The sequence below is a fragment of the Hypanus sabinus genome, chromosome 14, assembly GCF_030144855.1.
Source record: "Hypanus sabinus isolate sHypSab1 chromosome 14, sHypSab1.hap1, whole genome shotgun sequence".
NCBI lineage: Eukaryota > Metazoa > Chordata > Chondrichthyes > Myliobatiformes > Dasyatidae > Hypanus > Hypanus sabinus.
In genome coordinates this window covers 6,811,402-6,826,533 of record NC_082719.1, presented here as the reverse complement: position 1 = coordinate 6,826,533, position 15,132 = coordinate 6,811,402, and the positions used below count along the sequence as shown (strand labels likewise).

The following is a 15,132-nucleotide window of genomic DNA, read 5'->3' as shown; positions in this document are numbered from 1 at the left end:
ATTGATGTAGACAGATGCATATGCACTGCCCTACTTTGCAAAGTCAATGACCAGATCCTCGACTCATCTATGTCCTCAAGCTCTTCACCTTAACCCCACTCCCAAATATAGTACACTACACTTATCTCTCCAGGCCTGCCACCACCCTATCACTGAACTTTCCCTATCCATCTATCTGCTGCCATCCAGCCAGAAAACCCATTAGCCCACTGGTATATGATTCCACCTCCTACCCACTGCAACATTCATCACACTCTGCTAGATTTGGTGTGTTTTTCCCTCTCTGCACCTCCCCATCCCCCCCCAGTACCCATCTTCCTCACCATGGCTCCAGCCAAGAGCCTCCCTGAAAACAGAGAAATGGGAAGGAAATTTCTGCTCCAGCTGTGCTTGAGCTGATGGGCTTCAGTGATGACTGAGGTTAGCAGTAGGGTTGCCAGGATTGAACAGGTTGCCACCGTGCTCCTCCAGGGTACCTACTTCCTTTGTGGGGTGCAGGGCCGGAATGTTTTGACAACGAATGCACTCGGCATCCAGTGCAGTTCTGTTGAACCTTGACTTTCTGGCAGAGGTTCAAACTTCCTCCCTCACTGCTCTGGTGTCCCTGCAGTTCAGGTGCTCCCATATGATATTAAGTGTGTTATGCAGTTCTGATCTTTGCAGGACACCATGTGAAGCTGAAGGGAGCTTGGGCATGATGGTGTTCATAATTACGCTGGACTTGTTCTGTGGGGCTTGCAGATTCCTTTTTAAGTTTTATTCCTGGTACGTTCTCCCTCTTCTTTAAGGCACAACTTCAGAATTGGCTGAAGTATAGTGCCTTCCCACTACTCATCACAGTGAGAAACTTCATGCATAGAAGTGGACAGAGAGAGAGAGAGGGAAAGTTAAAATTCATCAGCAACCTACAATATTTCCACCTTGTAAGAAAAAAAAAGTCTGGAATTAATCCAAATGGTATCATTAAAATAAGTTTTGAGGATTATAGAGTTTTTATTCAAATTCATTGAAATTGAAAAACAATCATATTTCAAGCACAAAGCTTTGAAAATAGATACAGAAAATCCTGCATTAGGTGTCAGGCCTTGACATGTCCTGCCTTCTTTCCTTATTTCTCCCATAGGTGGTGCTATAACCTCAATGATCCAATAATGAACACAAAGGCTGGGCATCCTGTCAAGCATCACAACATTTCTCTACAAAGGGCAGAGGAATTTAATCTGCTGATTGACTTCTTTGTGTGTGGGCTATATTGTTTCTAAAATTTTTTCCTCATATATGAATTGCCTCCCTTGGGTCTCTGCAGGCTTATCACATGAAGGCTGTTCCACCATTCAATAGGTTATGACTGGAATGATTATAACTTCAGCTTCTCAAGCCTGTCTATGCATGGTCATCTTGTACTCCCTTTGCTTGTCAAAAATCTATCTGCCTCTACCTTAAACATATTTAGAGTCATCATTTACTGCCCTTTGAGAAGAAGAATTCCAAAGACTCATAACCCTCAAAATGCTGATGTCAAATGATGACAGTCCCTGTTTTATCTTCACTTGTGCAGAATTAATTTCTATATCAGGAAGTTTGCTTTCATACGACAACTGAGTCTGCACTTTTTGAAATTAAAGAGTATTTCTCGGTCTGTGGTGATCTGTGTAAGGCAACAATCTTTTTTTCACCACTCGTCCTCTCCAACTGCAATTCGCTGATGATTTCTTTGATAAAGCCTGTTAAGTGTAAAGACTAAAGTTGCATAATCTGTAGTCCATTCTCTTCTCATTATTTGTAAACTCCACCCACCCCCAAAATAATGATCATTACAGCACCTCAGGCTACATTCACACTACGCCGGATAAATCCGTAACCGAAGCTTTTTCTCTTTGTTTTTACCCTCCGTCCACACTAAAACGGCATTTTCGTCCCCCAAAACTGGAGCTTTTCAGAAACGCTTTCCAGGGTGGGTATTTTTGAAAACGCTGCTCGGGCAGATCAGTGTGGACGGGGTAACCAGAGACTTTTGAAAATGCTATCAGACAGCAGCGCGGCATTTCATTGTTTTCTTGAACACAAACCCCCTTACAACCTAACAATTTCAGAACAGACGGCAACGAGACTGAAGCCAGAAGAGTTAGCAATGTACTCACCAGATACTTTGACCCATAACTTACTGAATAAATAAGTATACTGTACTCACTTTGCCCTGTTTTCTGTCCTTGCTCGTATGAAGGTGGTTTACCTATTTATGCAAGTACTTCTCTGACAATAGATGTGTAACAGCCTAACGTAACATTGTATGGAAATACAAGATAACACTGATGCAGACATGTTTTATACATTTAACAAGGTGCTTTATTAATGCAACAGAGTTAGTCAGTTTTTCAATGTTCGTCGTCAGCCGGGTCAATCTGTTCGTGAACTCTCTGTCGGTTGCCGCCGTACACTCCAGTATTTGTTTTATTTTAGTTTTAAGTTCTCCTGTGTGAAAGCCAACAGCTGTCTGTCATTTTAAGTTTTTCTAGTCTGTAACTGCACAAATGTGCACTTTCCCAGCAAGATTCGACACCAAACATGTCGCTTGTTTTCGGTAGATGTGTCCTATGCATGCGCAGGAGAAAGAGATTCGCCGAAATCTCCATTTCAGTGTGGATAGAGATATTTTCAAAAACGGATAGTGTGGATGCCTACCGTTTTTACGCGAAACTGGCGTTTTCAAAATTATCCGGTCTAATGTGGATGTAGCCTCAGAAGGTAGAAAAACCGAGTGAACGTTGTCATAGTTGAAAGCTAGGGCCTTCCGGGTTCTGATTTGGAATTCTAGGATGTTGTTGCCAAAGTCCACTTGCATTAAATACAAAGTAATTCTTCAAAGGTAAAAAATGATTGAGCTTCGTGAGAATTTTTTGCAGAAGTTCCTTCTGCAACAGGGTGAGGCAAATTCTTCAACTTGCTGCTGCATCCATTGTGCTCCTTGGTGCACTTCCCCTGGTTCCCAACCCACTGCTATGGTCTAGCTCAGCACAGTGCAAGACTTACCCAGTGCAGATAGCTGAGTAAAATGGTGAGCGATGTTGACGGTGGTGAGGTACTTCTATTGTTCTGGCTTGCTGGCTCGCAAACCTGTCATTTAAAATTGAATACTTGGAAGAAAACTTTGACAAATTTTCAGGACCAAACAAAAAATAAGAAAGTTAAAATTATAACAATTCAAGGGAAACCAAAACTACAAGTGTCAAAGAAATGTACTGAGATGCATATGTGCACGTGCGCGCGCTCTCGCTCCCTCTCGCACGCACATATTAAAGCCTGTGCTACCATGCAGCTTCCCAGGCATTCCTGGACAAGATAGAAAGCTTTTCAGCTTACATTGTGCGCAATGTTTTACTTGACTGGAATTATGGTTTGAAATGACATATATAGACAATTTCAAAAGAAAATTAAAGAAAAGTATTAGGGAAATTACATGTTGGTTTTCATGATCAGCAACCCAAAATCCCTAAGATACACCCAAAAGTATGCAGGAAGAGAAATCTTTGTAGTCCGGTGTTATCAGACCTTTAACAGTGAAATCCAGAATCAGAATCAGACTTTAATCGCCAAGTACCTGTACACATACAAGGAATTTACTTCCGGCAGATGTTGTCTCTCTCCTCATAACAGATGATAAATATAAATGAAAATATAGATTATACATACAAGTAGTGCAATCCAAGTAATAGTTAGCCGACAGTTAACCGGCAGTTAACTGTTCAGCAAAGTGACCGCAGTAGGGAAAAACTTCTCCAGTGCCTATTAGTCTTAGTCTGGAGGGATCTGAAGCGCCTACCAGACGGAAGTAGTTCAAACAGTCCGTGCGCAGGATGGGAGGAGTCCTTTATGATGTTCCCTGCCCTCTTCTTCAACCTGGAAGAGTACAGGTCATATTCTCCCATTTGACACCATGATGGGTCTGAGTGGGCACTACAAAAGTCCCACAGCTGGTATGTTAGCTAGCAGTTTGCACTCTAGCCTTTGCCTGGACTTCCCTGAACAGACCTGTACATTTCAGTGGAGGGGTTAACCTATTAACTGTTCCAATAACCAAGAAGACTGTTCCAACATCACCAAGCTGTCCATCGATCTGACTGCTCCAATATTACTATGATGCCCATAGTATAGAGAGAAAGAGATGAAATTTCAGGAGCAAAATGAAGTGATACCTGAAATCCTATCTTTCTTCACCCCTTTCCTAAAATCAGATTTTATAAGGCTCCCTGGTTTAGAAAGTAATTTCATTAATTATCCCCAAAGTGCGCTGTTGACAAAGCAAACAAATTTTAGTGCTAAGTTTGTTTTATTATATAGACACAACACTGTTTCCTATAATATTTGTACTGGAATATCTACATTGCAAAAATGTCTGCAATATTTTTGAGTGTGTTAGTTATTGTGATAAATACTTAAAATGCGATATTTCTCCATTTAATACGCAGGCTTGTTTCCTTTACTTGAATCAATCAAAATCACCCTTTTACAGACTTGGCCACAATCTCAGTCTTAAAAATTCAGTATTTTGTGCATATGGTGATTTTTGGAATAATTTTCCAAAATTAATTTTTCTTTGGATTAAATTCTGATCAATAAATTAGGATTGGAGTTTCTGCTTGTTCCACTAGTAATGCCAAATATGCAGTGGGAAAGGAAACTTTAAATATGACTTGTACCCCAAACCGCTTGCAATCATATGTTCCAAAGCTTTAGCACTAACTTAAGTTTCAGTTGCCCAGATCAGGCCTCCCTTGCTGAAAAGGAGATTCTTGTGGTTGTACTATTCAAGAAGACTTTTTAAACTGGTCTTATTCCTTGCAGGAAGCAGGCCCTAGAAAGGCACCTTTTAAAAAGATTACTCATTAAATGCTTGCTAAGAGACTGAATGGTACACCAATGAGACTTTTAAATGATGTAATATATAGACTTAAATGAGCTGGCTTATTGTAAACTCAAAACCTGGAAATGCTGATTAAAATATTTATCTTATTAAACTGCCCCATTGCCATTCTTAAAAATGCAAGGGTGGACTCAGCCTTGATGAAGGATCTCGGCCTGAAATGTCAACTGTTTACTCTTTTCCATAGATGCTGCTTGGCCTGCTGAGTTCCTCCAGCATCTTGTGTTGCTTAAAAATGTTAGGAGTATTTTTACAATGAAAAAAAGACAGGAAATACTGGAGATGCTTAGCATTTCAGCTGACATCTGTGGCGAGAGAACCCGAGTTGAAGCTACAGGTTGTTGACCTAGTGATCTTCAATCAGGACTAGAAACATGAGAACACCAATGTGGAAGCTGTGAAGATAGTCGAGGGGTACGGAGAACAAGGGGACAGAGTAGAAATCAGGGTAGCACTAGTGATAGAAATGCAGAAGCCATCTAAGAGGAGTGAAAAATGTTGATTTGTTGAGGAGATTTATAAGACAAAGGGAATTAAGTGTAACTCTGAGATCAGCATACATTCAACACCCTCACTTGAATGGCACTGAGAGTGTTTCATCAAATAGGCAGTCTCAGGCTATGTCCACACTAGACCAGATAATTTTGAAAACGCCAGTTTCGCATAAAAACGATAGGCGTCTACACCAGGCGTTTTTGAAAATACCTCTGTCCACATTAAGACAGGTATTTGGGCGAATCTCCTCCTACTGGGCATGCGCAGGACACAGCTACAAAAAACAGGCAACATGTTTGGTGTCGAATCTCGCTGTGAAAGTGCGCGTTTGTGCAGTTACAGACAAGAAAAACTTAAAAGGAAATTGCCAAGTGACAGACAGCTGTTGGCTCTCGCGCAGGAAGACTTAAAACTTTTAAAAAAACAAATACTGGAGCGTACGGCGGCAACTGACAGGGAGTTCATGGACAGATTGACCCGGCTGACGACGAACATTGAAAAACTGACGAACTCTGTTGCATTAATAAAGCCCCTTGTTAAACGTATAAAACATGTCTGCATCAGTGTTATCTTTTAATTCCATACAATGTTACATTAGGCTGTTACACATCTATTGTCAGAGAGTTACTTGCATAAATAGGTAAACCACCTTCACACAAGCAAGGACAGAAAACAGGGCAAAGTAAGTATACTTATTTATTCAGTAAGTTATGGGTCAAAGTATCTGGTGAGTACATTTCTAACTCTTCTGGCTTCAGTCTCATTGCCGTCTGTTCTGAAATTGTTAGGTTGTGAGGGGGTTTGCGTTCAAGAAAACAATGAAATGCCATGCTGCTGCCACCATCAGTTCTGAACAGCATTTTTAAAAATCTCCGGTTACCCCGTCCACACTACTCTGCCCAATCGGCGTTTTCAAATTTACATACCCTGGAGAGCGTTTTAGAAAAGCGCAGTTTTCAGGGGAAGAAAATGCCATTTTAGTGTAGACGAAGGGTCAAAACGAAGAGAAAAAGCTTTGGTTATGGATTTATCCAGTCTAGTGTGGACGTAGCTCCTGCCTCTAACCTAACACAGGCACTCCCTCTGCCTTCTTCCCTCCCATCTCTGCAGCTGAATGCACCCTTGTTTTTTCACTTTTTCTGTCTGTTGAACATTTATACCAATTTCAAATATTAAGTGTTCTCCTCTCCACGAGTGTTGTTTGTCACACTAAGCATTTCCGTCATTGTAAGTGTTCATGGTGAATTTACAGCCTTTGTCGGTTTTTGCTTTTCGATGCTCTTTTCAAATACCTGTTGAAGGTGTTAATTTAGTTTATGCAATTTAATTGCACAAAAAATATACAGGAATGTACTTGGAGAAAATTTCAAATGCCATAATGGGCTATTTCCTGATTTACACCAGAAAACGGAAGGAAATTGGTCATTACTTGTTAACTCTACACATGTGGGGGAATCTCATCTACAGTTCTTCCTCCACTGAGAGACAAGTGTGACTATTTACTGATGTGAAACTGAAAGCAAAACAGCAGATGCTGGAAATTTGAAAGAAAATGTAGGAAACAGTCCTTTTGTCAGCATTGGTAAAGAGAAGACATTTTGACTTTAAATTGCAGAGAAAATGGCAAGGAATGTAAAAGAAATACTTCTGAATGAGTGATTGTAGGACTGCCATGGGAATAAGCTTCAGAGATGATTTGAGTGATATGTCAATGGAAGTAGTTACAAAGAGGAGAATCGGAAAGTAATCAGATGAGGCCAGTTAGAAAACAAATTCAGAAATGACTGGTGTGGCTACAGAGAGAGAAAGAGGAAATTACCTTAGATTGCATAGTGACCGAAATGAAGTTTCTCAACCCAGAATGTCGACTGTTTATTTTCCTGCCGAATTCCTCCAGCATTTTGTATGTGTTGATTTGGAATTCAAATGACTCCTTTGTCATTTTATGCACAGCCTTGGGTAATGGAGAGCCATGTAAGCAGCACCACAAAGAAAATATGAAGAAACTCCAAGTCTGAATGTGACTGTCAGCAATGATCAAGAAATAGAACTGCACTTGCTTTGACATCATACTGCATGCCAAGGTGTGCTGTCTCAGCATTAAAAACAGTAACAATTTCATTTTCTGTAAGGTGGTAAGAAGCAAATATACTGACCTTTCATGTAATACAGTATTGCATTTAAAACAAAATCCAGCAAACTCTCCTGCTACTGAATCCAGTAAGGACAAGTTCATAGAGATCATCAACAGAAGCATTGCAAACTCACCAAGGCTTCTGAAACAGCATCTCACAAACTCATAAGCTCCACTCCAGAACAAAATGATGTAGTGTGATGGGAAAATCCCCACCTCCTATTTGTCTTCCAAATCAGACATCACCCTGATGCATTGCCCCAGCGGTATGTAAGCTAGGAAAGAAGCCTGCAATTAACTCATCACCACCGTTGCCTCAAAGACAGTTAAAGATGGGCAATAAATATTGCCTTTTAATGACACCAAAATGCCATGTTTGAATAAAAGAGATACCCCTGCATAGTCTGAACATACTTTTGTTTCCCACTGTGTATCATGTTTCATGCTGCATTTTGGTCATCGTTTCTAATTTTATTTGTTTACTGAGGTACCATGGAATAGGCTCTACCAGCCCTTTGAGCCACACTGCTCAGTGATCCCCTGGTTTAATCCTAACCTAATCATGGGATCCTAATCCTAACCTAATCAAGCTACAGTGACCAGTTAATCTACCAACCAGTGCATCGTTGGACTGTGGGTAAGGAAACTGGAGCACCAGGAGAAATTACAAACTCCTTACAGGCAGCGGCAGGAATTGAACCAGGTCACCTGCACTGCTACACTACCATGCCACCCAATAACACGGGAAAGCAATTCTCATCACTCCATTGTAAACTGTAACCATCACAGTCTCTGAGCCAACTTGAAAATTTAGTGTTAAATGAGGTTTCTTTTTTAACTTGAGTAGAGATGTGGAATTCCACACAAGAATAATTGGGATACAACAGGACTGTTAATTCCACTCATGTTACAGGGAGCCACTCAAGAAAGGAGACTTGTATTTTGTATTCTAGAACCAGCATACCAGTGATTGTGAGGTGAACTTGAATGCTCTGTTGTAATTCAGACCAGTGATGCCATGGATTATATCCTTTCTCAAGCTTTCTGAAAACTATTATATTCTAGATCCAATTATGATAAATCCTGCAATAACAATTCATGCTATTTTCGATGTAGGTTTTATATATAATTAACGAGTATATGACAAAGTTACATCTTTTAAGTGGTTTCTACCATACCCAAATTTGAGCCTAAAAGTTCCATTTCCTCATTGCCATCAAAAATGGAGTAAAGATTGATAGAAGCTAGAATGGAATTGAAGAGTTTATGCAGAAGACTTTTTGTCTGTTTGTTGGATTGGGGCTGAAGTGGAAAGCTACTAAGCTACACAGGGAAGCTACTAAGTTTGAATGGAAAAGAATTTTTTTTTAAATTGAAGTGTTACAGAGATTTAAATTTCCAGTCACAGATTAAAAGGAAATCATTGCAAAATTAGTATGCTTCAAGCAAAATCGGGCATTAAAAGAATACCCTGCCCAATCAAGTAGATATGTAGGCAAGCTTGTCATCATAGATGATTAATGCAATGTTAATTAAAGCATAAAGATAGTTGAACGGATGTATGGTTATGAAAGTACTGCACAGGGATAGATGCACTTTGACCAGTCTAGCCCCAGGCATTTTGGCACCAGCTGATTGATGTAAAATGGAACACCTGATTGGCAGACAAACTTGTATCTGTAGGGACTAGGAAAGGGAGTTAGAAAACTCTGGAGTTTTGTCTCTTTGGATTTATACCTGATTCTGTTTAAATCTCTTCAGAAATGAAAAATTCAAAGGGATTGTTAACAGTGTGTATGCTGTTTTGACTGTTAAAACGTGATGAGAGAGATGGTTCGGTGGTGGCAGGATTCATTTCTTAGTGCTTATCAAGTTTTCTTAGTTAATGTAATTAATCAATTGTATATCAACTACATTTATTGTGTTGTCAATTTTGCTTGTTATATTTATTATTAGCAAATATAACCAGCATTTTAACAATCTAAATACGGTTCCTGAACCTGCAAACTATGACATAACTTTTCTGTTAATTAAATATCTGAGAATTGAATAGATTAGTCAAAAAGAAAATTCAGATTCAGTAAACAAAACCACTTCCCTCTGGTTGAATATTGTTAAGGTGATCTTTGCTGGAGGAACTGTGCATTGATGATTGTATTAAACTCAAGCAAAATTTGTTTGGTTGTTTCAGATTTATTGTGTACCTCCATCCTTTCCTCAGTACAGGAGTATATATGCCTTTTAAATTAAATACTTCCCTTGCTGCCAACATGCTAGGATTTTGCCCTTCGTGTTGAGATTTATTCAATCTTGGTAACAAAGCTTTTCTAAAATTCTGAAATTAAAACAGCAAATGCTAAAATAGGCAGCCTCAACAAAGGGAAAGTAATAACAACACTTCAGGCAGTATTTTATCAGAAATATACTCTGGAGCAAGATCATAAACCCGAAACATTCCCCTCTGCTCAGGTGCTGCTTGACTTTCTAGTATTCGCAAAATTTTTTGCTTTTGTTTTTATTTCTTGTTTCCAGCCTTTGCAATGTTCTGCTGAGGAGAACACTAGTGACTCTTCATTTAATCTCTTGCTTTAGGTCCTTGATAGTATCTACTTCAGCCGTCGATTCCATGTCCGTTGTGTTGCTAAAGCAGTGGACAAGGCTGGCCATGTGGGAACACCACTGAGGAGCAATATTGTTACCATAGGAACGGACAATTCAATATGCCACACACCTGTGGTGGCAGGGACAGCAAGGGGATTCCAGGCCCAATCCTTTATAGCAACCCTGAAGTACTTGGATGTCAAGCACAAGGAACATCCCAACAGGTATTGTGCAGATAGAAGGTCACTATCATTATTATGATGGCAGGCTTCAGATTTGTACAAAAAAGATCGTGATCATATGTTGCAGAAATGTGAACACAAATGCTCACCGTTCCTGGGGAAAATCAGCTCATTCCGGAAATTTTGGGTATTTCTGCGGGCAGGCCACACTCTTGCATGCATTAGGCTTGCATCGAATGACACTGTAAGGCATGCACTGCAGATTTCCATCCATACTGGTCAAAATGGTGCCAGCATACCACAGTTGACATCTTCCAGATAGTCCACAAAAATGTCTATTTTACTTCTTTTGCATCTGTCTTTCATCTTAAATGTTTCTGGAACAGTTAGATCCTATGATTTTCAGTCTGGAGATCGATTGATCCAGCATTTCACTGTGCCCAAGAAACTTTGAGACAGGGCACGTGCCAATGTTAGATTCTATTTTGCCGATTTAAGTGGTGTTGAGATTGAGACGTTGAGGTAAATGCAAAGATGAGTGAGACTTCCCGCCTTTTGATCACTACTGAGAAGGAGTCTATGAGTGGCCCATAACCATCTGGCTCACTGTGGCAGGCAACTAGGCCATAAGACCATTACATGTAGCAGCATTCGACCCATTGAGTCTGCTCCGCCATTCTATCATGGGCTGATCCAATTCTTCCAGTCATTCCCACTCCCCTGCCCACCCCATACCCTTTGATGCCCTGGCTAATCAAGAACCTATCTACCTCTGCCTTAAATGCACCCAATGACTTGGCCTCCACAGCCGCTCGTGGCAACAAATTCCACAGATTTACCACCCTCTGACTGAAGTAATTTTTCCGCATCTCTGTTCTAAATGGACGTTGTTGTCCTAGACTCCCTTACCATGGGAAATAACTTCACCATATCTAATCTGTTCAGGCCTTTTAACATTTGGAATGTTTCAATGAGATGCCCCCTCATTCTCCTGAACTCTAGGAATACAGCCCAAGAGCTGCCAGACGTTCTTCAAACAGTGACCCTTTCATTCCTGGAATCATTCTCACGAATCTTCTCTGAACTCTCTCCAATAGCAGTTTATGCTTTCTAAAATAAGGAGCCCAAAACCGCACACAATACTCCAAGTATGGTCTCACGAGTGCCTTATACAGCCTCAACATCACATGCCTGCTTCTTGGCTCATGTGGTGCCTTCATTGATGAAGGAAGATGTTATCATGGTTCTGCTTTATGGATTGGACTGTGGACTTCCTTAGACTTGTGGTTTCTATATTCTGTGTTTATCACCCATTTCTTTTCATTTTGTTGTGTGAGCATAGGGGGTCTGGGGGTTGATGTTCTTGTTCCATTTTGTGCAGGAGCAGCGGGGTTTGGGGCCAATATTCTTCGGTTTTGTGCAGGGGAAGGGGTGTTTGGGGCTGATGATCAGGATGTCGTTCTTTTTTGTGTGGTGGCTGGGTTTGATGTTTCTCTCTGAATGACTTTCATGTTCTTGTTTGGTGGCTGTCTGGAGAAGACAAATGTCAGATGTCTCTGGATACGTACTTTGATAATAAATGAACCTTTGATACTGACACAAAATGGTGCTCTGATCTCCAGAATACAAATACTGTCAACAGTCTGGGTAGAACCAGGAATATTTAGTGCTAGTTTGTTGCTTCTTTTGTGCTTAAAGTAGACATTGGGGCAGCCCAGACACCTCCCAGTGCAGGTGGCATGGTCATGTAGAGGTTAGCACAATACTTTACGATGCAGGTGACCAGGCTTTATCTCCCACCACTACCAGTAAGGAGTTTGTACCTTCTCTCTGTGAGTTTCCTCCGGGTGCTCTGGTTTCCTCCTGCAGTCCAAAGAAGTGACGGTTTGTAGGTTAATTGGTCACTGTAAATTGTCCCAGGATTTAGGCTAGGATTAAATTGGGGATTGCTCAAAGAGCCAGAAGAGCTTGTTCCATGCAGTATCTCAATGAATGAATAAATTACAACGAATAGGGATTGTGTTCTCCAGCATTTAGCTGCTGGGGTACTCTTTCAATGAGTGGGGAGTGGAAATGGAGGATATTGGGATAGATGCAATGTGAAATCAGTGATAATACAGAGAAAAAAGGATAGACTGAAAGCCATTTGGGATGATGAATCCAGGAGCAGATTCTTCAGGGAAGAGTGGGAGTGTATAATAGGTCAAAGAAGGAGAGGGTGCGTGAAGAGAAGGGCATAGATTGCAGAAATTGCAGGTGACTGCTGACAGATTGCAGCAAATGCCACACCACACAAATTGCTCCTTGATTTTCTTCCTCTGAGAAAGAGAACTGTTCTTTTTATGTATTGAATCACCCCAGGTTACGCAAGACTTCAGAGAAATGTCTGCAACCTGGTTTCCTTGAGTCGGAAACACTGTCAGTTGTGATTGCAAAAGTTGCCCTGATGGGTTAATTAGCTACAGTCTAGTACAGATCTTATTTATTTTTAGATCTTAGCTTGAATTAGTTAATTAGAATGAATCTGCACTAGAGCTAACAGCAAAATGCCAAACCAGAGAGTTTCAGCCTGTGCTACAAGTGTGACGACTGCAGAAAAGATGGACGCCATGGAGGGATTGTGTATGGAGTCTCTGTGAGTGGAGATTAGGAACAGAAATGGGGTCAATAACTTTACTGGGTGTTTTTTATAGGCCGCCCAGTAGTAACAGGGATGTCAAGGAGCACATAAGGAAACAGATCCTGGAAGGGTGTCATAATAAGAGTTGTTTTGATGGGAGATTTTAATTTCCCAAATATTGATTGGCATCTCCCTAGAGCAAGGGGTTTAGATGGGGTGGAGTTTGTGAGGTGTGTTCAGGAAGGTTTCTTGACACAATATATAGATAAGCCTACAAGAGGAGAGGCTATAGTTGATTTGGTATTGGGAAATGAACCTGGTTAGGTGTCAGATCTCTCAGTGGGAGAGCTTTTTGGAGATAGTGATCATAATTCTATCTCCTTTACAATAGCATTAGAGAGAGATAGGAACCGACAAGTTAGAAAAGTGTTTAATTGGAGTAAGGGGAATTATGAGGCTATCAGGTCGGAACTTGGAAGCTTAAATTGGAAACAGATGTTCTCAGGGAAAAGTATGGAAGAAATGTGGCAAATGTTCAGGGGATGTTTGTGTGGAGTTCTGCATAGGTACGTTCCAATGAGACTGGGAAGTTATGGTGGGGTACAGGAACCGTGGTGTACAAAGGCTGTAATAAATCTAGTCAAGAAGAAAAGAAAGCTTACACAAAAGGTTCAGAGAGCTAGGTAATGTTAGAGATCTAGGAGATTATAAGGAAAACAGGAAGGAGCTTAAGAAGGAAATTATGAGAGCCAGAAAGGGCCATGAGAAGGCATTGGAGGGCAGGATTAAGGAAAACCCCAAGGAATTCTACAAGTATGTGAAGAGCAAGAGGATAAGATGTGAAAGACTAGGACCTACCAAGTGTGATAGCGGGGAAGTGTGTGTAACGTTCAGCTATATCAGCTCGTACACATCTAGGGGAGACCCCATCCCCCACACAACCTTGTCTCACGGTTGAGTCGTTTGCTGTGAAATGCCATCTGATACGGCCTCAATCATCAATCTTCCGCCAACACACAATGTACATTCTACAAATTACACTTTATAACTCTTACTTGGACCATGAGATTAATAAAGATACAATACAAAAAGGAATGAATAGAAACAAAAAAAAGGCACCAGACCTATCAAAGTTCAGTTTCTTCATGCACACATAGTTGGAGCTCGGGACCTTCCTTCTTCCCCTGCGATCTGCTCCGACCCCACGACTCGTAGCTCAGGACCACCCGAAGTGATCGACCCGAGCACTCCCAGCACATCTGTCTTCCTCTCAATCTCCCCTCCAACTCCTCGAAAAGTCCGCACAACACTAGCTTACAGTCCCACAAGAAAGAATAACATCTATCCCAATTGGTTAACAAATTAATACAATTCTCGTTACCAGTAATTATAACCCAAACAAGCTGTGAGAGAAAGCACTCTCTCACCAGTTAACATAACAAAGAAGCATTTTTACAAACTTTTAACATAACAAAGAAGCCATTTTAATTAACATATGCAGTAACATGAAGAAACCCCTTACGTGTGTATGGAACAGGAGAAAATAGCAGAGACTTCAGTATTCACTATGGAAAAGGATCTTTGTGATTGTAGTGATGACTGTCAGCAGACTGAAAAGCTTGAGCATGTAGATATTAAGAAAAAGGATGTGCTGGAGCTTTTAGAAAGCATCAAGTTGGATAAGTTGCTGGGACTGGATGACATGTACCCCAGGCTACAGTGGGAAGTGAGGGAGGAGATTGCTGAGCCCCTGGCGATGATTTTTTTGCATCATCAATATGGATGGGAGAGGTTCCGGAGGATTGGAGGGTTGCGAATGTTGTTCCTTTATTCAAGAAAGGGAGTAGAGATAGCCCAGGAAATTATAGATCAGTGTGTCTTATCTCAGTGGTTGGTAAGTTGATGGAGAAGATCCTGAGAGGCAGGATTTATGAACATTTGGAGAGGCATAATATGATTAGGAATAGTCAGTATGGCTTTGTCAAGGTAGGTCATGCCTTACAAGCCTGATTGAATTTTCTGAGGATGTGACTAAACACATTGATGAAGGAAGAGCAGTAGATGTAGTGTGTATGGATTTCAGCAAGGCATTTGATAAGGTACCCCCATGCAAGCATTATTGAGAAAGTAAGGAGGATTGGGATCTAAGGGACATTGCTTTGTGGATCCAGAACTGGCT

General features: G+C 40.8%; 1 protein-coding gene across 3 annotated transcripts in view; it reads left to right on the top strand.

The window, feature by feature from the left end:
• fras1 (Fraser extracellular matrix complex subunit 1) overlaps positions 1-15,132 on the top strand; it is a 518,960-nt gene that overhangs the window by 476,538 nt on the left and 27,290 nt on the right. For all 3 annotated transcript variants that reach the window (XM_059988734.1, XM_059988733.1, XM_059988732.1), the window contains one exon: positions 10,143-10,375. In XM_059988734.1, coding sequence (XP_059844717.1) covers positions 10,143-10,375 — 233 coding nt within the window. The remainder of the gene's footprint in view (positions 1-10,142; positions 10,376-15,132) is intronic.